Below are 23891 nucleotides of genomic sequence, written 5' to 3'. Positions count from 1 at the left end.
CAACCTTGACCTTACAGAGCGAGCAGTCAGTTTGGTTAAAAGCTACAGCTATCACATAAAAATTGATTTTTTCCTTTCGGATCAATTGCAGTGTAAACATTTGAACAAAAATGGCCAGAAAGCTGTCACTTATAAATAATTGCTATTGTTATGGATTTATACACTGCCGCCGCCTCCTCTAGAGCAGCCCACATTTAAGAGTGTTTTTGACTGCAGGCTATTCAGACCAAATAAAAGACAATGCAAGCAGGTTTCAAGGAACTGCCTTTGGACGAGGAACTATCTCAGCACGTGTAGAGCCGGAGGAGAGACACAATTACCATCAAACGATAGCGGCTATGACACAGCTGAGGCGCCACACAGGACACAGAGGAAGTGGTGAAACATTAAGGTCGCACCAAGTTCAGACATGTCAACAGCTACAGCAATGAGAGCTGAGGACATTTACAGATCATGCAAGATTTGTTGATTGTGATAGCACAAAATTGATTTAAAAGAAGAATGTGACCACGACAAGGCAAACATTCTGTCTACAAAGCAGCATTAAGGTAGTTAAGGGAGAAAATACTGATTGGTGTGTAACAGAATATTGTCTCTTATCTTAGTGGCTGTCATTTGCTCCAATAATGATAAGTGTTCAGCAGTTAGGACCATGCAACTGTTTTTTTTCATAACTACAGCTTTACAATTACATTTTGCTTTTATGCGTCTTGCTGAAGTCTGTAACTACAGATAAGGGTGCCAGATTTATTGTTAAGCTTGGTCGACTGCGTCCCGCTCCAGCAAGCTAGTAACAAGATTCACCTGCAATGAGGGTCTTGCCAAATAAGAGAATTAAATTAGACAAGACATATACCCACCTTAGAAGGAGCTCTCTGATGTCTAAAATTTTATTTTTAATTTTGAACAGGTGACTTCTGTAATAGCGTGGTCATACTGGAGGTTTAATAATGAACTTGAATGAAAAAAAATACACTGAAGCTAACCCAAAGTGAAGGAACACATGGAAGGAAAATAAACAGGCAAACAGGAAGACAATGTTGCCCTGATGTTAAACTGGGGAACCTAATCCAATGTTTAAACCTTTTTTTGTCTTTTGATGTTAGAACTTCTGACTTTCACCAAGAGAGTGTAAAATGGTAATTCATGACTGATGTTCTAAGATTAGAATCCATTGCAAATAAGGTGCATCCCAAATGTACTCCAATGCCACTGTATGTATATGCAGTGTGTGCAGCATCCATTTTGTTTTTCATAAAATAAGAGTATTCTCATGGAAAGGACAAAGTATGAATGCTTAACAAAAGACAGCTCATGACAGTGAATCGTATTTTTGTCTTATGTGTTCAGTCCAAACAAATGTAAGCCACAGCTCCCAGGGTTCCATCAAACATATCAATATTCAGCTGATAATGCCTTTAATCTGTGGCCAAGAGATCCTGGCATAACTCCTCCAAACACTACAGATAGTTTCCCCTAATGATCAAAAATGATAAGAAAACATGAAGTAAATAGCTTATGATGAATTTAAATAGGCCTCCCCATTTATAATACAGCACCCTACATTATCAGAGCTGACCTTCTTGGATGGAAACAAAGCAAAAGTGTAAAGATTCTACATCAATGTCATTCCAGCTTCAAAAAGAAGCTAATGATGAACTGTTTGATGCATTTCATGTTCTCTGGGGTCCATTGGTAATTAATACAACAGACTCAAGAATACATGGCGTGTACTGTAGTGCTTTAAGTGTGTAATTACTCAATTCAAATGTATGAGTGCACTGTACCTAAAAAAGGTACCTGTTAAAGGTTGCTTGATCCCCTGATTCACCACATCAAATGTTAACTCAAACCCAAATTTGCCACTAAAGCAGTTGACTGCTGATCTTTCTAATTAATGTTTCAACACAATGCTCAAAAATCAGCAACAATCTTCCTGGATGCCAAAAATAAATGTTACAATACCAACTAGAACTAGAGCACTTGAAGTGTAGCATTTGTCATTTGGGTAAATGTTTTGCCCACTAACAAACAAAACAAAGTAGTTTTTCCAACTACCGCTCTGCGCTGAGCTTATAAAATTCAAAGTGTTATCTGCAAACTGCATTATTTATCTAACTGTTCCACCCCAAACTGCAGTACAGTCATGTGTCAAAGTGTGATCATGTTTAAGAGACTAAACACTGTTCATGACTTTATGACAGATGGTATCCAAAAGGTCAAAGACACACATGGGGCTTACTGCAAAGGGATCAATCCAGTAGGATACCCCTGTGTGTCTATGATGGATCCCATTAGGAGAGACGCCACCAAAGGCTTTTTTTGAACTCAGCAAGCTACAAAGAGAGACCCACCTACTTCAAGTCCTGATTCCATGAAGGCACCAAGCTCCAGCTTATTCTTACACTTACAGTATACAGGGTCCCACGAGTCTATTTAGTGAGGGGACAAAACTAATTTAACATTCAACTAAAAGTATTTAGTCAATGAACTCCTGCTGACTGGGTAATCTGTAAATTGACAGATAACATCTTATTAGACCTGTAACTAAATAATCACACAATGAGAAAAAGTCACAACACGCATCACTGAAATACCAAACATTGTGTCAATAATCAACTAACCATAAGTGGCTAAAAACATTCAATCAGTTTTAAACAGGGTGTTAGTATACATATCAACTTACATTTTTAATGTTGTGAACCCAGTGTCATATGTGAAATTGTATTGTGTGCCCAAGATTATTTTTACATGTCTACAAATACCACAATACCAAACATAAATACAAAGGGCCAAAGGTCTAACCTCTGAATCTTGTGTCAAGCAGCTTCTTCTTGATGCAAATGAAGCAGTGTTTCATCTGACAGACAGAGAAATCAGCCAGGAGCCCCACTGCCTGGCTCTCTCCTCTGACTGGATGTTCTATGATCTACTCTTTACTTAATGAGGTGTCATGTACAGTTTATATATATATAAGGTATGACCTTATTAATCTGTGAGTGAAAGGATGAAGCAATTGCTGGGCAAGGCTGGAATAAATGGCAAGGCTGTATAGAAACCCATTTGCCTTTAACATTTATGGGACAAGAGGGCCTCATTCTGATTGTTCAGAGATGTATTACTGACATTTGTGGCTCTATTCAAATGGTGCTTCAGAATGAAACATAGCCTATATTAATAATTTGAATATTACATTTACTTTAAACTGATTTTATTTAGGCTGTTTGAAAAACATAACCTGTCAGAAAATCTCACTTTTCATTCAAGTGCAGCTATACAGCAATTATTAAGAAAGCCTACAAACAACAGATTCACACTGATGAGTTGTAAAATACAGAACCAAACCAATCAAATTAATATTGTAAGTGCAACTGAGTTCTTTGGAGTGTCTATCACATTCAGCAAAGAACACGAAAAATGTATTCATAGATTTTTCTAGAATTTTGCTGTAAATGCAGAAGGTAAGAAATTATTTCCCAAAGAGCAAGGCTGCTCTTTAAATCAAACTGCTTTCCTGAGACCATTCCAAGCTTTCAAAAACCCTGTTCTTGTTATTCTTTTCCTTTAAATTGATTTCTGACAGCCAATTCAATTAGGCCGGATATGTGTGGGTGTAAAAAAAGGCAACATGACAAACTCAGAAGATGGATGGCAACCTTTGCTTCACCATTAAAATCACAATTGTGTCGTATTGAAGCTCAATGGATCGGCGTATTATAATATCATAACATATATCATAACTAATCACCCTTTGCAGTTCAGTTCTTTGTGAAAAGGATCTGCATGCTAGATTGTCCTTTTTCAGCTGCCAGTGGTGGAGACCACATTTGGTATATCGACCACTGTTAACCAAAAGTTTGTCTTATGAAAAAAAATAAAAAAGCTTAAAGGTAGACGGAGAATGTTTTAACTAGCTTTTGTTTCGTTTTCAGAAGATAAGGCATGGTGACTCATCAGCCACCTGACCTTAACGGCAGTCTGCGGGGACGTGATGTCTGGCCGAGCCCCTGTCGGAGTCATCTGGCGCCAGGGAGGAGCTGACCTGTTGGTAGATGAAGGAGTAGAGGCTGACGTCAGGGCGCCGGCCAAGGCAGCTCTTGCACACTGAACTGTAGTACTGCCCCAGGAGATCATACACCTCCCCTACGATGGAGACAAGGAGACTGTATATGTTATCTAGTCTCTAGAGTGGACTCGTATCACAGCAAGCAAAATGAGTTTTCAGGGATAATAATTAGCCATATCATATCATGAGATCACATTGTTTACAATAAAATCCTGAGAGGAAATATTCCAAAACATAATAATCAATGTGAATATTTCATTATTATCGCACCCTTAACAGTGAATCTAAAAAGAGTACACAGTTGCATATAAACAGGGAGCAGGCTGGGTTGTTGTTTTCCTTACCGACACTGATCTTCCTCTGAGTTAGGAAAGAGTGCATCTTGTGGACATCTGTCATGAGCTGGCTGTCACCAAAGGTAAAATAGGCCACATCTCGGCCCGCCTCAGCAGCTGCCAGCATCTGGAGCAGAGCTGGAGGAAAAGAAGCCTGTGTTAAACCTTAACAGTAAGAGTCGCACAAAGTCTGTTTCAATAAAATAAAGGCTTCTAAAGTTGTTGTTTTTTGCAGGTTTGTTTACACACTTATCTTCTTACTTATTTAAAAATTTTAAATAAACAGAAGTCTAAAGAGTCATCCAGTAGCTGATGTTACCATTTATTCTGTGGCATGTACAGTAAAAGGCAAGTACTGTTATCAGGGGAATAGGTCTCACCCCGACAGATAACTCTGGATTAGTTACAAAGAGAGTCCAGATCTGGCCCCGGAGAGTTGTGAATATTTTAAAAGACTGGAAATATATCTGCTGATTAATGAAGGTTGGAACAGTGGCAAGTTAACAAGCATAACTGAATCAACATTTTCAGAAGAGAGCTAAGCAGATTATACCTACACTTCAGCAGTTTCTCTCCCCTGCTCTGTTTCAACTGCTTTTCCCAAGAATTGTCTGACAATTAAAAAATAGGTGTCTATCTGAGGCCACAGACGGTAAACCCAGGAAGAAAACAGCATCTATATTACAAAGCTCTTCCTAGAAGGCATGTCATTAAGCAGACAGTAGGTGATTGTGCCTATGGGGGGTTGTACCTTGCTACAGCTAATTAACAAATGTATGTATAGTTTCAGGTAGAAAGCATGAAGCAGAGCTACTACTGTAAACAGTAAGCATAAACTCTTCTGGAGCTCCCTGCTCAGTGACAATGATACAAGGCTGAGCCAGAAGCTGTGACGGATTGATGGACTTGAGCAAGCAATCAATTTCACTATTAATGAAACATATTAACTGTGTCATTTGATCAATAGAAGGAAGGCGATGAATAGGCCTTAACTAAATGAACGCATTCCCGGAAGACAAATGAATGCCGACGCCGATTTACTGGAGCCTTTCAAGCTTAAATGTATTCCGTTATATCCAGTAAGAGAGTCCACTTAGACTGCCAAGTGCACAAAGATGATCTGAGCACATTTTCTTCATAAGAGCTACTGACGGGGACGTTACATCAGTGCTTACCTTTCAGACGTGTGTCACCTCCAAAAACCCCACAGCCCCAATTCCCTGTAGCAACTGCCGCAAGGTTTTTGCTTTGTTCTTCAGGGCGAGCAAAGCCACAGTAGGCCTAAATGAAGACAGAGCAATAGGGAAGATCAACGACAATATTAGGAAAGGAAATGTAAACACAAAGAAATTCAATATAAGTGTTCTGTAGCAGATGCTAAGGAGATAAGTACACTGTAAACATTTGCTGTGTCAAAATCATTCACTATTATTGACATAGTAAAAAAGTAAACATAGTAAACTTAAAACTTATAAATAGTTTAGTCTATAGTGAGCACTACATTGAGATTGTATACGCCTATGAATGATTATCATTACGTAGTGTCATACAACTGTTATTCAAAGGCAAAGAACTGCACTATGGGATTTTTGCAAAAAGTGTTATGCAAGCTGTGAATACTGCATATTTGTTCACTTGTGGGAATTTTTGAGGGCTCAAATAAAGTGGCAGAATATAAATATAAAGCACTAGGTATCAAATAGGGACTGATTTCAGATATGGCCATTGTCTCATGATAAGCAAAGTGCTTCCGTCATCAAAATTGTGAATGCATCAGGTTTTTTTTGGCATGACATTACATTAAGTCGTAGCCAGACGAGGCCGAGCCGTTCAAGTACTGTAAGTGGAGAATGATATGTCATTTGGTACAAAAAGGCAGAATCAGCTCTGGTGAGCCTCAGGTCTTGGGATCACCTTATTGTTCCAGATCACTGGTATGTTTTATAAGAACCAGGCCTACATAACGGCTCCATACTATCAAACATAAATGGAAAGCAGCAAAGTAATTCCATTTGCCTGCAGGCCTGTGCAAGCAACATAATTCAATGCATTAACACAGAGAAGTTGGTTGGCCCGGCTGAACATACATTTTTTAACATTGTGTCTCATTTCACACCTATTCTCTCAATTCAATGGCCATTGGTGTGAAATTGCCGTGGGTTTGACATATTAATAATTGCACTGACTAGAGCATTTGACATGACAACATGTCAGGTGAGATGTACGTATGTCACATCGGAAATTATTTCCAAAAGCTGGAGATGTTAAATGAAAGATCTGAAGGGTCACTGGATGTTATTTTTCACATTGGAAATTAAGTGAATAGTGAAAATGAATTGTGAGCGCCCACCCTCCCCCTGACCAGTCATAAATTCATTCTATGAAAGGGCAGATGTGACAGTTAGCTGAACAATAACAGGATTGATCTATATATTGGTGCATTCTTCACACACTTGTCAGAGCTGTCAAATTCCTTTCATGCTTTCTGACTTGACAACATCAACATCTTTATTTTCTATTACAAATGGACATCTCTGACTGGGAATATAGCACACATGGAAGGATTCCTATTTAAATCAAATCTGTGATGTATATGAAATAATTGTGACTGATCACCCTGAGTTCAATTATGTTCATTAAAATGAATTCTAGGCCTAATGGACAGTGTAATGAATAAGCTAAAGCTTATTCTCTATATGACAATCAATCAGTCTGTATTGCATGAATAAGGCTTATCTATAATTCTTTACCTAGAATATAAAGTAAACATGGGTCAATGTCATCTCAGCTGACATTTGCTATGAAACTGTTTACCAATTATCAACCAAATGGATTGGCACTAAAGTCACTGAATCAATGTCAAATTAAAAGTGTCAAATAAAGTTAAAACCCAACATTACTGCAGCCATACACTGTTAAAAAGACATGACTATGTAATATCAAAGTTTAACATCAAAGAGCAGTGGTATATTGCCTCCACACTTCCACTGCCATAAATTATACAAACTGTGCACACTTTGTCTACAAAACAAAAAAAGCACTTACAGCAGCACTCACGTAATAGTTTCTAGTAGGCACAACCCAGTATTTATGGTTTGTTAACAAAAAGAAGAAGAAAGAAAAACACTCAAAGAAAGCAGGCAGAAAATGCAGATGATAAAAATAAAAGATAACCTTGTTGAGTTCTCGGTTAAGTCTCTCTGGGCGAAACTGTTCAAGAAAGTTCTTGAACTGCAGGGCATCAATGGCCACAATCTCAGTGCATCTTCTCTGCCAGCCATCACTGAAACAAGTCAAAGAAATGGTTTTGTGCCATTTCACGTACAACAAAACAACTGGGCTTTAGTCAAATACGGCGATAATTTCTCGTAGCTACATCCATGACGGAAATAGGAAGTTCAACAAAATAAAGTCAATAAAACCTGACAGAAAGCATGCTTTGTGACTGTTTTATTCTGGGAAGACATTAAAAGACATGTCTGAATTTTACATGATGATGGCGCTTAATGAAAGGTCAGGGGATAACCAAATGTATGTAATGCATTTTTCTTTTTACTTCAACCTGATGGTGGTACTATACTATAGTATCCAAAAGTCAATAGGATTCAACTTCTGGGGACCATGAATGTCTGTACAAAATTTGATGGTAGTCCATCAAATAGTTGATAGACTGTTGTTAATAGTTGACCAAAGTTGCTCTCCATGACCTAGCATGGCTAAAAATGATTGTAACGAAGGGGTTGAACAAAGCTTTTTGTTGTCATTTGAGGATATTAAGTTCTTTAAAGCCGCTAGGTGCAATACATACCTTGGAATTGTGTCCTGATGGCTGCCATCCCACTGGTAGGTCTGACCATAGCCTGTGTATTTACTGTACTGCTGTGTACCTGGTAATAACAAACATTAGTCACACACTACTGCAAAGCATTAACACATTAATCTTGCAAAAATCAATGTGTTTTTCATTCAACAGAGATTTACAAACTATTAGCTATGTTTTATTATTATTGCTATAAGTTATGACTGCCATTCATACTATAAGTGGTGGATGGATTATCTGAAAAGGCCAGATAACATAATGTAAAACCAACAGCAGCTTCTTAAAGAGCCATATAAATATGTTGAAACATTCATTCGTATACAGACGATAAAAAAACAAAAAAAAAACATTAACGAATGATCTAAAACAGGTTACTCTTTAAAACGTGCATAAACATCCAACAATAGAAATTGCTTTAAAAATCTTTGTAATGACAAAATGTTTTCAGGGGGCGTCTCTGCAGGGATTCTGCCTGATGCGATGAAAAAGGAGCAGCTGTCTCCTGACAAGAGGAAGGTCAAGTTATTACCCCCCTTGAAAAGACGTGAGAAGCAACGACTGACCGCCAGCCCACAGGGGAACACTCAACACCAGTTTAAGGGGAGCGGAGGGTGGGGAGGCAACAGCACAGTCAAACAAACGAGGCCACAAATTAACTTCCCAATCATTAGCGCTCATTAGTACCTGGCTGTCGAAAGCCCTCGCTGAGATGCTTCATGGTGCAAAGTGAATAAACCAAGTGATTAGTAGTAGGGCCTTGGTCAGCAGGTATTAGGAGGTGCACAACGGGGGGAGGGAATCTCTAGAGCGCTCTCCACTTGACACAGACATTTCACTAATAATCAGCCTGCCTCTCACTTTTTTAAGTAATAAGCACAATTACTGCCCAAATAAGAAACTTAAGTTCCTAACATAATTCACTAGTATGCCATTAAAACAAAATAGATGAGCAAAAAGCAGAATGGGCAATATAACACACCTAACTTTATATTTACTTTGTGGTTGGCCAAGTCATACAACCAGAGCAAAAGCATTTTATAATCCAACTACAGGCCTCAAACACCAACATGAGAGCTAAATAAACATTTTAACGTACACTAAATTGAGAGCTCAACTTAGCACAAAAGGCTGTGCGAAGTTGTATACTCTTCTGATTCATAAGACTTCTGGACACTTAACTGGCACAAATGGAAGATCACGGCACGGTAAATTATCTTCACTCAGAAGACAACAGAATCGCTTGCTGGTTTGTGCTATTCAATGCCACAATGTTGAGTGTGGCAAACATTATGTGGGTATGTGATCAATATTATGCTTCTAGCTTTAAAGTGTGACTAAATGCATTAAAACGTTGGATTAAAAGAATAGTTAAAATATTAAGAAAAATATTAGTTACTTTGAGAATATTTTAAAATATTCTAGTGATGTTAGAAATTAGATACAGAAATGGCCTTAGACACTCCAGCCATAAAACAAGATATCCTGGCACCTGGAAAGTATGCATACACCTGACCTTTACTGGTTCTCCAAGAATATCAAACTCTATGATCAACCATATTTGCGTTTGAAAGGAACAACCTTCAGGAACAATACGAATTATGATTTAGATTTTTTTTTTTTTTTTATGCAATCTGCTTGTCATTCAAAAACTATTTGTAGTGTGAAGCAGATCAATCTTGGCCAGAGAAAGATGTGTCTGGTTATTAGAAATTATTTCTATATAACAAATTGGTTGAGTCCTGAAGGTTGTTCCTTTCATGTGTAAATACATGAAAACAAAGTGTCCACAGAGTGTAAAAGTTCAGAGGCGCATCTCATTCCCACGTCCAGGCAAAAGTGGGCAACTGAGGAGGTTTTACTACTATTACTGTCAAGGTCTGCATGTGAACAAACAAGAATAACACGGTTTCTTACCTACAAATTCAAGGAAAATTCAATTAGGCCTGAGCACAAATTTTAGTGCAGACGTAAGATCCATTAGCTTCGCTACTGTATGCCAAGACGTATATCAAGGGGATATACTTTACCACATGGCCACAATTCAGCTAAGGCTTGGACTTTAATTTTACAATGGGGAACAAGAGATATGGGCAGGGTTTAATAAAGATGATGGAATGGAAGAGTCCATTAGCGAGTAGGTCTTGGGCAGGTCTTCCAGCTATAATTAATTCTGGGCCCCAGTAATAAAGTTAAGTGCCGTAAGTGGAGGCGAGGGAGAGATGGCCGGCAAAAGTCTGAAGGTGACTCTGCCAAAGCGAGGAAACCTGATGCAGCGGTATGATTGCTGATCAGGAGGGCGGAGGCTCTGTTGCCCCCTTCCTGTTCTAACCCACTTGTTAATGCAATGTTAAGGCAGTCAATCTATTTATGGGTGGCGGATATTTGCGTTGTCACAGAGGTTTACGTCATGAACTTCATGCCAGAAGCTTGGGCTTAAATACATTTAACAGTTACAAGGAAAATAACTATCATTTGCTCCTACACACATCTATTTATTTCATTTCAGCCATAACATGTATGCACACATGGTGTACTTGCAGCTTAATAGATATTTCTAAATAGAAGTAGTCATGACTTTTAGTAACCCAAATTTAAATGAGTTTTATTGTTGCAGAATGACATCTGGATTTGTGTAGGCTTCTGCCAGTTTTGATAAGCTATTATTATACTAACATTACTTTTCTAACCTCTTCATCAAAGACAATCAAGCAGCTACAACAGTCCAGACAAACCGTGTTCTACAGACTGGGGAAAAAAAGGAAAAACAGTCACGAGCCATCAGCCTCCTGCTGGGGCTCCTGAAGTCTAGCTCTTGTTACTGGGTCTACTGGCCTGTCCCAGCCTTTTCTGTTACAACCACTCAATGTTGAAGTACAGTCAGTGGAAGTTACTCAACAGGAAGACACCAACAGAGCAATCAGGACAGCCCAATCTACAACTCCCGACTGATGCGACTCTCCCCTTTGCAGCCAATCAAAAGGAACCGTGACAAGGACAGATACAGAAAACAGGGCAATTGCCACAAACATCCTTTAGCCTCTTGCTGGGCCACAGTGGGGTAAATTGAAAGTGTGTATTTCATGCTGTGTGTGACTACAAGAAAAGCCTTCTTCTGTCAAATTATAGGTAAGCATGAGAAACGTGAACCCAGGGGCATTATTGATCTCATCGGAACTGACTAAATCATGAATTATTGAATAGTAGGATTAATTCAGTGGAAATCATTTTAAAACATGGTGAGGTTTTTTATCACTGACCTGTGATGATCAGACATTCATTATGATCCAGGGCTTCAGTGAAGAGGCGAGAAACAATAAGCTCCGGGTTGATCAGAAAACGGATTTCCTCTTGGACTAAACCAGAACTGGTGACTCCTCCTCCCACAAACCGATTGGCAAAATCCACCTGCAAATCAAGACAGATGACTGATGATGAAGAAAGCACTTTGGAACATCGATGCCCTTACAGCATCGACTAAATGTTGTAGTCAAGTGCACACATTTGTTTAACTATACATTTAGTTTGACTGTGAAATGTATATTTTCCTAAACTTGGACAACAGGAAGAAAGCACATCATGAAAGGGTCTCAGCCCTTTTTATTTGTCACAGAATCCCTGACAAGCTGATTAAGAAAGGTGGCCTGAGGTGCTCGCATTACTCAGACATCTGTCCCCCATGTCAAAATGAGCTCTCCCCAGGAGCAGCACTTAGGTGTGCTGCTGCCAGTAGCAAATATCAAAACAAGAGAGCAAAGTAAACATCTCCTTCCAGTCATAACATGCTGCTAAATTGACTGCTGACTGATTCCTGTGATATATATTGCTGACTGTGTGATTTTAAGGTTTGTGGGCAGATCTATGGGTGACATTTTGATATTGATATTTTTGGTCTGTTAGAAAATACGCAGCTCATCGTTTCAGCTCAGGCACAGACGTGACAACTCATTGTTTCAGTCAGAAAACAGCCATGTGGAACATACAATGCAATTTCCGAACTGACATTTGTTGCTCATTGGCCTAAAGACAGCTAAGACCAACCCCGTCACAACCCCTAAGAAGAGGCTGCAAAGGGGTGAGCAGCATTCTGAGAGCAGATCTCCCCAAACTGGTCATTCAACCCTGGGACAGCAAGCCAGACTCCAAAGTCTGCTTTGACAGGCTGTCAGCACCCCCTTCCCCCCTACCCCAGCAGAGCATCCATCAATCCGGGCCGCAGCGTGCCCCGGAGCTGGTCATGTGTGCACATCAACTGTCAGCTTGTGGCAACTGAAAGCAAACAAAAGGTGAAAGGCAGAGCGGGCCATCCTGACAGTGTACAGGAAGCATGGCCGACACAGAGAGCAGAGGAGGCTCAGAGGCCTCGACCCCAGTCCCAGCACACACTTCCTCCGACGTGTCACGGGCTCCCTCAAAGGCCTTTTCGGCAGTAGTAAGCATTCTGGGTGAAAGACTCCAGAATGTGGTAGCTCAGTGACTGACTACAACAGAGGGAAAAGAGGATGGGAACCAAGCACAAAGTGGAGTATCCCTTAAACTAAAAGCTCCTTCAAGCAAAAGAATAGATTCTGCAAGGTTAAGTACCTCTCACACTATCATTTTGTCTATCCACAAGTGAACATCACTGGTGTACTTCTCCTCCTCTGTGGCTTACCTGAAGCATTCCATAACCATCATCCTCAATGGTCCCTTCACAAGTAATGTGGAGGTTTGTGAGCTGAGTCTGTGAGCTGAAACACAAAGAATGAATGATGTTTTCCAGTTATCGACTACAGTTGAGACAATGGATCCTTGCTTGCTTCCCAACTGTCTACTGGATTTAACAAACTGCAGGGATTATGGCAGAAACAATTGACATACTACTACGTTTCTTTGATTACAGTGTCAATACACTACACCTTTTCCAATTCAGAGGTTTATCCAAGCTTTTCCGTGTGAATGTCACAAGTCCAGTAGGCTCTGAAAAACAAAAAAGGGAAGTAAGAAATATTCAGTATTGTACTTTACATCAATAACAAGGTATTGCTGCAAAAACTTGAAAATGATAATCTGAACACCTACTTTGCTCAGTCAAACTTTTAAAATAGCACATCAGGGTTTTCAGTTTCTCAATCTTCCTTGAAGAAGGCCCCTCAAACAGCCTGAAGGCAAGAAGAGATTACAGATTTAATTTAGTTATTGACTACATATTATGTTCTTCTTCTAAACATGAAGCACACTTTTTAAGCAAAGCAGGTTGAACATTGCATCACAGCCAACCACCAACTCTTTCAGTCCGCCAACAGTTAAACAACTGCAGCCAAGACCAGGAAAAATGACTCTCCAGTGACGTTGAGACACAAGACCTACACTTTGGCCATGTGAGTTCAGTCATGCTTTAACTTTTGATATGAATTGGTTCATCTCTCACTCGGCTTCCCTTTCAGTCACTAGCCGATTATGTAGGAGCTCCTTCGCTGTTAGGACAATGAAGTTGCCCCAGGCTCGCCATCACGGAGTCGGACTCGTGTGCCACTTCACAGCACTCACACAAAAAAGGAACAGAGAGGGAAACAGGGCTCCCTCCTTGGGGGTACATTAAGAAGCCCTGTGTGCCTTTTAAGCATCAGAGTTCTCAGGAGGTAAAAGGTCAATCCCCCTGGAAAATAACACACAAACACGCGCGCGCACACACACACACACACAAAGCTGCTGGTAGTGAGGGGCAATGGGCGGGTTTGAATGCACTTTTACCATTAAGCCCCCCATCTCCGTCTCGAGCAGGCTCTATAAAGAATCCCACAGCCTGCCGCACATGCCACAATAAAGAGAAGGGAATTTCATGTGAGTGAAATTAAATAACGACAAAAGCTTGATGCACTGAAAGCCCTTCAGGGCCTGAGAAACGTATTCATCCAAGTCAGCCCCTGCATTTTTTTGTCAGTGTGGCCCCTAGAAACAATCGTGGGTCGTGTAGTCCTCAGGGCAAATGTCTTCGACATAAGCTAGACCCTAGTGAGAGCGGGCTTTTAGTAACAAAGTGCAATATGGTCTTTGGGGAATAGAGAATGAATACACAAATATATAACATCAATATACCCCCCACAGATGTGAAAAAACTATGATGTAACTCAGGAAAGGGGTATAAGTGACTACAGTATGTGCATCATAGAAAACATTTATCAAAAAACAGGGACATCCAGTCTGGAAGCACTGTTTGAGCTAAATGCATTTTATGGTATAATAATAAAGTTTGCTTCTGAAGAATACTTTGAATGACAGAGCCAACAATCAATCATGCCAAGAAAAAACAAATAAACAGTCTTAATAGTAAGCTTTATCTCAATGCAAATAAGAAGTCTGCATTGAGATAAAAGAAGCTCTGAAGACGGACCATTTTTGTTTTACCTCTACCTATTCCTGTGAAAACAAAAATGCAGAAAAAAGAGCTTGAAACTGACATATCTTCATCAAAGGTAATACAATTATAATAAATAAAATAAATGTCTTAGCTGCATCGTGGCCATGGTGATAAGCATTTTTGATTAAAAAAAATAATAATTCAAAGCTGGCTCACACCAAATTGGTGTTTCAGGACAATTTTTAGCAGCAGTCTAAAAAAGATGACACTGGCTTTCCTTTCACATCAAAGCAAAACCTTTACGTGAATGAAATGCTGATGCAATTGAACTCTGTTACAGCCTTCTGCAAACATAGCCAATGGCTTTCTCCATTGTCAAAAGCAGCCATCTGAGTCAATGTTAATCTAATTCCCGCCTCCATTTAGGTAATTACACTGTGATGCCAACAGAGATGGGGGACATGACTGAGCAGTGACCTGCAGACTGTTTTTGCATTACACCACCCAGACGATCTCCACAGTGAAAGCTTGCAGGGATTAAAGAAGAGACCCTCCTGTCCTCCTCTTTGTCATATTTGATGCTTTTGAAGGACAAGGTTTGGCTCTGAACTACACATAAAGAAAGGCATCTATTATGTGCCAGAGAAAGATAGAATGACCAACAAATAGTATTGTAGTGTATAGTTCTGGTAAATATTGCTGGCTAAAGGAAACATCTGCCCCGTGCTTAAAATGTCATTACACATTTAAAAAAGTAAAATCTTTCAGATCAGTGTGTAAATACATCTGTGATCAATATACTCCAGTTATAAAGATGTTTGCTAATGTGTAATTAAATATACGCACAAAGTAAATGTTTGTTTTGACACCCATCTGGAAGATAAAATGATTAATGAGGAAAACATATACAGAAGCACCCCCCTGATGAAAATGAAACTAAACTAGTTGTCACAGCAGCATAATTTACAACTAGATTATGTAACTATGTATGAAACTATCACATCCCTGTATTACCTGAAGAAGTTGATGTCTGGGTAGTTGCAGTACTCTGTCCTTCTGGAGTTGCGTCGGGGGAAGGTGCAGAAGAAGGCGTTGGCGAGCAGACATGCCACCTGCTCCTGAGACATGGTGATGGAGTGGTTCATGCCTCTCTTGAGGAGGGGTATCGGCTAGAGGAGGAACAAGTGAGGAAGGTCAAAATTTTTGTTTTGTCAATTTGCCAAACGAGACATTGACGTATGTTGCAGAACTGTACTAATTTAAAACCACTCATTGCTTCTTGAATCAGCAATCATAATCACAATCAACATCCATCTTTGCTCACAAGAGATCCATACTCCCAATAAGGCTATGGGTTAATAAATGAACAGTGCATCTGTGTAAGCAATTCTGCAATGACAATGGGGAGAGCTTGTTGCATTAGGACTATAGACAAACAGGAAAAATGACGTTGTTTGGCTACAAGTTGCACAGCCAAAATGTTTGAATTACCAATTTAAGAACACAGCAATAAAAATGTATGATGGATTTAATTCAAACGCTGTTGAACAGGTTTTTATGTTGTAGTAGATGCAATGTAAGAGCACATTCAGTTTACTTTAGTATGGATATCATCATCTAATCACCTCAAACACAGACCACAGTTTTCAACAGATTAAATAGAATTTTGGAACAATTTTAGACTAGCTAATCAATTTTCTATCCATTATAAAAAATTAGAAAATGACAAAAAAATATTATATTATAGGAGACAGAAATTAACTCTGACACTGCAACACAACTTTCTATGCTACTCACGTATAGACTGATGTTTAATTTTGATGACCTACTACTGAGTTTGCTACACTCATTACTAAATGCTGTTTGCTGATAATGATGTTGATGATGATGCTTTTACTTGTGTAGGACACTGAGTGTTAAATTAATCAAACTAGAAATAAAAATAATAAAAACGAATACACAAAAAACCTGTTAATGAGACTTTTTCAGCTGCAAACACACATTGCTCTTCATCATCCACACGCCAAAGACGATAACCAAGAGGACTATAAAACACTGGACAAATGACCATCAATAGCTACGTGCCTTGACCGCATCATTTCACAATATATTTGTCATGTCGTGACCTTTGGGATCAACCTGCTGCAGTGAGCTACTATGTCACAGACGTGTGTCTGTCGGTAAGTGATGGCTGTTACCTTGGTACAGAGCTCAGATGCTCTCAGTGCTAATTGCACCATGTCTGGCAGCAGTGAGTCAAACAGATGTTCAGCAGCATCAGGCTCCAGGACCTTGGAGAGAGCAAGAGATCTGTTTATGTTTGTTGTTTTGCCACAAAACTCAGCTGTGACATTATTAGCTGTTTTGGTTGATTAAGACAGAGGACATATCAAATTAACAGTTCTGATCCATGTCAGAATGTTGTGGCTTTATGTAAAACTTTACGGCGAAACAAAGATTAATTAAATATAATCAATACAGAACATCAAATGGCAATACCCTCTTTTTGAAAAAATGAGTATGTATGTATGTAAATGAGTACAATTGCACTATCCAACCTACAATACTGCGTACGCAGATGCATAACAGCTCGTGGATAATGAAAACCTGAATAACTGACTATTACCTTATATTGGATATTTAAATTGGATTGGGAAATATATGGCTTCATATGACTCTAGCTGGATAGTTTGTCATTAAAAATATCACCAGAAACAAATATCAAAGTAACATAACAAATCATCCATGATATCTAACACTACTTAAGTGCAGTAATGTATCCGCTACCCGTTTTTACACCCATATTGGCAACAAAATGTCAGAATGATCAATCACAGAGCAATTTCATCAAGGTTGCACGGCCATGCCAGCTGATTAAACAGTCTTCCTGGAAGAGATGCAAATGACCAAGTGTTTGAAATAGAAAGGACAGAGTGTTCCCAGGACAAGGAGCCTTGACTTCTGATTTAGCAAAGGACATTTAGTATTATGGCAAAGAAAGCCTGACTAAACACCGTCATAAGTAATCACCTGGTTGACATCATAAACTGCTCCTATGGGCGTAATAAATGAAGGCAGCTGACAGTGTGAGACGGTGGATATAGCTGAGGTAGTATAAGCCAAGCTCTTTAAATCAGCAGAAGACAGTGCATCAAATCAACTGAACTAACACTCTGTATGACTTGATACAGGTCTGTACATCACACTAAACTGACAAAGTAATCAAGCAAGATGCAGGGTGTGGGCAGTGAGAAACAGAACTCCCATTCAGATTTAACACAACTCCTGATGCTCCTGTTCCTATTCCCCACAGATCTGAGCAATAAAGCAATCGGCTTGACTGTGTCTGTGGACGTGTGACCATGTAAAAATAAAACACTTGTGTGCTCATAACCGTAAATACAACACTGGGTAGGCTGTAGAAAGAGAAATTGACAAAAAACAATGCTGTCCGTCAACAGCTTTTCAGTTATTCATAAGGTGTGCGTGAACAGATGAATATTCAATGAGGGTGCCTGGCCCGTCACTCTATGCCATTCATGTCTACTTTTTTCTGACACTCAAAATAAGCCTGCTCCATTGTCAACAATCTAGCATCTCCATTGGAAAAGTAACAAAGTGAAAAAGGGGTACATTGCATTGCATTGTTTGCCATTCCCCATTTTGCTTGTGTTGCAATGGAAATAAATTAAAGATGTAGCATCCTCTGTGATTGTTTTTTAAAATGAAATATGTTTAACACCAACAGGGCTATATGAGCTGCTTTCTATAAATGTATTAAAGACACTGTACATGTAGCTTAATTGCTACTGCCCCTTCTGCATATTCAACTATTAAAACACAGATTTAGTACTCAGTCAGTCAAGCTATGAATAAATCCTGTAAGGGACAGAAGCAATAAACAGTCTTTGTTAAGAGGAACTGTGTGTGTCAACTTTGCAATAATATAGAACATAAATAAAGCAAATGTATTTAAATTGAGCTACAATGAAATATGCGGCTCTAAAAAAACGTCACAGGTTTTACAGTGTTTACTGAACAACCAATCAATGATTTCGACATGCCATCTTCACTTCAACAAAAAGGTGTGATCAAATGTTTGATGTAATTAGTTACCGTTTTTGTGACAATTCACATAAAAATCCAACTCTAAATGTTATATATTTCATGGTACTGGGCATTTTGCAATCAGACCAAATCAAATTTTGCCATTCCAGTAGACTTGACACAATTCAAATCCAACAACAAAACCTGGCCTACGGCTGAAGCCTCTCAACAGTTTCAGATTTATCTAATAAAATTCCGATTTGAACATGATTTATGACATACATATGGCACACAATTGATTCAACAGTAAAAGGCTGGAGTAAAGCATTGTCTGGGATGTAATGTCAGCCATTTTCATTTCTGACAAGTTACTAAATATGACCTTTTGGCAAAAGATTCAATTATTTCTCTAGACTCTGACTTTGACTTTGAAGAACCTTCTACTGTGAGAAATCCATTACTGTTCTTATACAAAATGACAGAGACACATTTGACAAACTGGCATTATGAAAAAAAGCATTACTTTTCTATTTTTCTATTTTTTCTATTTAATTCTAGACAATGGCGTGCACAGAGCGGATGAGTGCCGTCTTACTATAAAGGAAAATAAAGCCTACTATTTGTCTAGTCTTACAGGCTCAGGATTTCTTATATCAAACACTCATGTCACAACACGGTCCATCTCTCTAAATGGAATATTTCCAGCTCCTTGAGCCAGGGAGTAGTATAGCCCTCCCTAATTCTCTACAGAGGATGACGCAGAGCGCATCAAGACAAAAGATGATGGATGGCCTCCAAATCAGGCTGGAAAAGACACTGACAACTCTGAGGAACAACCAATACACTAACGGTGCTTTGGGCATCATGATGCCTTGGCCTGTAAAGAAAATAACTTAGCCGACAGTAAAAGAATAAATAAAAATAAAATCACAACACCTTTGAAATACAACCTTATAATCTATGCCTCAGAACTCCAGACAGACAGATATTTAAACAGCCCAAGAAGATAAATACAAATGAATCACATTCTGTGAGCAAGTATTGTGGCTTTATTAATGTAATGCACAAATCTTTTCACACATCCTATTAAAACTTTATTCCCATACTTTAAAAATATGTTTTTCAACTCTCAATCGCTCTTCATGACAAGGCCATCATACTGTTATACTGTATGAATTCATAACTTGGGTTTTCAAGTAGTAGAGAAACAAAAAAAAATGGCTGCATAGTTGACCTATCTATCTATATTGATTCACAATGCCACTTAAATACTGATTATACCAGGCTAAATCTAATCTGGTGTCAAATGAAACTTCTGTATCACTGTGTTTTCCACAAACTGAAGATATTATCCTCACTAACTAATGAGACATCTGTACTTTCTTTGACCCGAGCTCTGTGAGAAGCACCGACACTGGTTTACGATGCCTTCTGTTGGGCAATTAAGTATCATGATTGGACAGTTCATGTTTCATTAGTCCACAGCTAACCCTCTAACATCTCCAACATGTGTGTCCATCTGTGTCTACATGTTTGCATGCCAGAATTAATTCAATCACTCTGCCAAACCATGATTTTTGAGAACAAAGAAACTTCATTCACTACTTCTGGGTTCAGTGATGATTGTAAAAAGATCAGTAATCGTATTGTTTACCTTAGTGCAGTACAAACGTAATGCGGTGAAGTCCCATTTCTTGGCCCCCGAGGCATTGTATTTCAATATTGCATTCTGTAACAAACAAGTACGTTTATATTATAAAATTGAGAAGCAACATGAATCTGAATGGCCATCTTAAGTCGTAATTACTTTTTGTGTATTAAAACAACAAATAGTCAAAATAGCATCATTCTGTGAGACTGCATGCCTCTCAGTTTCTGAGCCTATGACGCCATCTCATGGCATAGTATGGTAACCACAACTACAGTGCACTGTGCCCCTTGTTTTATGAAGTCAAATACATTGGGTCAATAAAAGGACACAGATATAAAACTTGCCTGCAGTTCGGGTTGACTTGTAAATGCATTGTTTAAAGTTTCCTTTATCAGCTCCCACCGACTCCTCTTCTGCAGCTCAAGTGTTTCCTGTGGAAGCACAACTTATATTAAGTCTCTGTAGGAGGAACTCAGTTTAGCTTTTCATATGCAAAGAATAATAACACTGTGTCATTGTGCCTGTTTCTTGCAGTGATTTCATGAATTAATGAAATAATACATGTTTCATTAATGCATATTCATATTTGAGACATGAAAAGTGAATGTGGATGGATACGCCTCCTAACTTCTAGAAACTCTTGACAGTTTTACCTAAAGTGACATTTCAATACAGTTCAACTTAAATTTCACAGTGCTCATCCTATCATCTTCATTGGTAGCAATAATAGAGTCATATGGCTTCAGGCTGTTTACATGACCCATATTCAACCACTGGTGTAAAATCAGTGCAATTAAAAGCAGTCTAGCGCATTTTTTAATGTGCCATATATCTTTTTAACATAATCCATTACTACACCTTGTTTTTTATACTAACAGGTCTAGAAACACTTGGACCATCACCTCATCCTGTACAGGAAACAGGTTCCAACTGGAACAGGGCATCTTGACATGGACATCATCCCAGGTATCCTTAAACTTAGCCGGATATGGAACAGGAACTTTACCATTCTGAAGAAGGTCTGTCTGTCAACGGGAGTGAATGAAAACAAATGGTATTAGATACATGGGGTGGCTTGTGGCTCTGAGGTAGAATGGTCGCCCCATAACCACAAGGCCACATGTCAAAGTGTCCCTGAGCAAGACACTGAACCCCAAGTTGCTCCCCAGATGCTATTAGCTGTCCACTGATCCTAATACTTAGGATGGGTTAAAATGCAGAATTGAATATCGCTACATGTACTGTGTACATGCATGTGACGAGTAAGAATAAAGTTTTTTGTTGTTTTGTTATGCAATACCTGTGTGTGTGTGTGTGTGTGTGTGTGTGTGTGTGTGTGTGTGTGTGTGTGTACTGAATTGTCCTATTGACAATAAAATATAGATCCTTGAAAAACTTAAAAGAAAATTCATCATAGTAAAGATCATGTTTTTATATGTTAACACTTTGCCTTTGCATGATTACAAATTATTCTGAAATAATACATACAAATATTATTGGCCAATTCAAATACTGTATGTTTCTATGATGTTGGAAGTGCTGTGTGAATAGTATTTAAAAAAAATAAATAATTGCTCAAACCCTTATCATCACAGTGTGCTGGCCAGGAACATCCTTCAGTGGAGGAAGCGTCCCACCACATTCGGGCATTCTCTTTAGTTCATTGATTGGCGTCCCCAGCCATTTGACATCTGGCTTGACTGCAGCAGATGTAGTTTCCTTGTCTGCATTTTGTTTCTTGGTAGACTTATCTGGCTTGCCCTGTCTCATATGTAAACCTGGTGATGATGTCCCTGAAAAGAAGTCTGTTATTTTGGTATTGTGTTTGACAGCGCTTTCTGAGCTTGCTGAGCATGTTTCTTCTTCTTCTTCTGTGTCTAATCCACCATAAGTGTGGGACAGTGTCTGCATGAGATCACTCTCTGCAGAATCCTTGGATGCTGGTGACACAGGATTGTCTTCATCCAGGTCTTGTGGCGTCAAAGGTTTGGTTTCTTCATCTGAATCAGATACTTCAGCATTTTGGCAGTACAGATCCTGAGCTGAAGTGCTTTGAAAGTCACCATCATCGACCATCTCTACATCCTCTTGGGTTTGGCACACCTCAGCTGTACATGTTTTTTGGGGGGGCTTAACTAACCATTGTTCAAGAGTATTTCGGAACTTCTGTTTCGGTCTGGCTCCGTTTTTTTGATGGTAACCTTTCGTCTTTACACCTCGCAATCCATCTGCTCCAGTCTTTGGCCGTATGTCCATCTTCGTGTCTAGGTTTTTTTGCCTCCTTTCTTGATCTACTGTGTCATTATCTCTGCTCCGAATACATAAAGATGAAACTGAAGAAGAAAAAAAAATTGTTTTACAAAGAGAGAGATATTAAAATGAAGCCGCATACTACAAGAAAAATTTTATCTAAATTACCTTGGAGAGATAATGTAGGGGACGTTGGGGCACTGTTTTCAACACTGAATGTCTTTACTAAAGGTCCAAAGTCTGTCAGCGCAGTAATTCTACACAAGAAAAAAGCAAGACATTAAGACATTCCCTCATTATTTCGAGACAGAGGTGAACATTGCCAGTTTAATTAACATGAAAGGACACAAAATGTATACTCACAACACAACTTGAGCTGACACCACGATTGAGGTGTTATTTGTTTTTTTCCAGACTTGTTTCCTGGGCAGTCCTTTCTTCAGTAGGTGAGTAAATCTTAAAAGATGGTATGCAGCCATACATAACTCAATCTATTTCAACAAAGCATAGGTTTGCCCGCCGGTGCTTTAGTTAACTTAGGGACGCCGTGTTGCTGTGACCGATTGACTAACGTTAGTGACGTTTCCTAACTAATAAGTGTTTGCTACGTACCTAATGATGCAGTAAAATGCTGTTTTGTCTTATATTACTCAGACTTATGCATCCGGTCGTAGTTAGTTGCTGTCCAACGATAGGTTGACAGACTGTCTAGAAACGACTATCAACAAACCACAGCTTATTAGCTAACGCTTGAAAGCTAACTACCATTTGGACTACAACCAAAAATATAATTTAGAATAGCGTAGACTGTAAGAACATTTGTTGGTATTATGTTTATGTTAAAACGTACAATAGTAGTTTTAACTTCTAACTGTGCACTGAACCATTCTACAATAACATTGCCGTAACACCAAAACACTTCCGCACTAAAATAACGCGATATTTCCAAAGCAATTCTCGTTACGTCTAAAATAGAAGATTAACTTCTAAAGTAGATTAACTAAGAGCTTTTAGGATACTTTTCAATATGATGACTTATAATAATGATCAAAGTATACCGATTCTAACATATGAAAATATGAAAAAAGTATAAAATAAGTTTGGTCTCCAATTGGAAAGCAGAGTTAGGGAAAATCAATTGAATTAGTGTAGACAATAGGCCTACACAATTGTCGTTTTTACTAACCTACTCCTATATTTTCTGCATATTTAAACGAAATAATACTATACAAAAATATGTAAAATTCTGTAAAATTCGAAAAGCGTATCTGTATGAATATTTATAGGCTACCCTATAGTTTCTGACTGACCACGTATCGCGTTTTCTTCTTTTTTTTAATTTCACCATTATCTCTGTCATGTGATTTCCTTTTGAATATTGATAT

The 23891-nt window shown here is 38.8% G+C and overlaps 1 protein-coding gene across 1 annotated transcript; it reads right to left on the bottom strand.

The window, feature by feature from the left end:
* Positions 1-876: 876 nt before the first annotated feature.
* On the bottom strand, positions 877-23427 carry LOC144536111 (poly(ADP-ribose) glycohydrolase). The gene is made up of 17 exons (XM_078279053.1): positions 22870-23427; positions 22675-22763; positions 21838-22589; positions 21159-21281; positions 20601-20687; positions 20260-20334; positions 16757-16849; positions 15573-15727; positions 13280-13359; positions 13117-13177; positions 12873-12948; positions 11479-11626; positions 8210-8288; positions 7576-7684; positions 5577-5682; positions 4411-4539; positions 877-4143 (listed from the first exon to the last, which is right to left on the bottom strand). Exons 1-17 carry the CDS (start codon positions 22983-22985, stop codon positions 3968-3970), a joined length of 2454 nt encoding a protein of 817 aa, XP_078135179.1. The 5' UTR covers positions 22986-23427; the 3' UTR covers positions 877-3967.
* Between the last annotated feature and the right edge of the window lie 464 nt (positions 23428-23891).

The sequence above is a fragment of the Sander vitreus genome, chromosome 21 (assembly GCF_031162955.1).
Source record: "Sander vitreus isolate 19-12246 chromosome 21, sanVit1, whole genome shotgun sequence".
In the NCBI taxonomy this organism is placed as follows: Eukaryota; Metazoa; Chordata; class Actinopteri; order Perciformes; family Percidae; genus Sander; species Sander vitreus.
Note: the sequence above shows the minus strand (reverse complement) of the source record. Positions and strands in the feature narration are given on the sequence as shown.

Excerpts from the sequence above, each read along its gene's own strand:
- LOC144536111 (XM_078279053.1), bottom strand. The coding sequence starts at position 22,985 with ATGGCTGCATACCATCTTTTAAGATTTACTCACCTACTGAAGAAAGGA. Across the intron at positions 22,590-22,674 it reads CCCTACATTATCTCTCCAAG|TTTCATCTTTATGTATTCGG; the intron begins GTAATTTAGATA and ends TTTCTTCTTCAG. Across the intron at positions 11,627-12,872 it reads ATGGTTATGGAATGCTTCAG|GTGGATTTTGCCAATCGGTT; the intron begins GTAAGCCACAGA and ends CTTGATTTGCAG.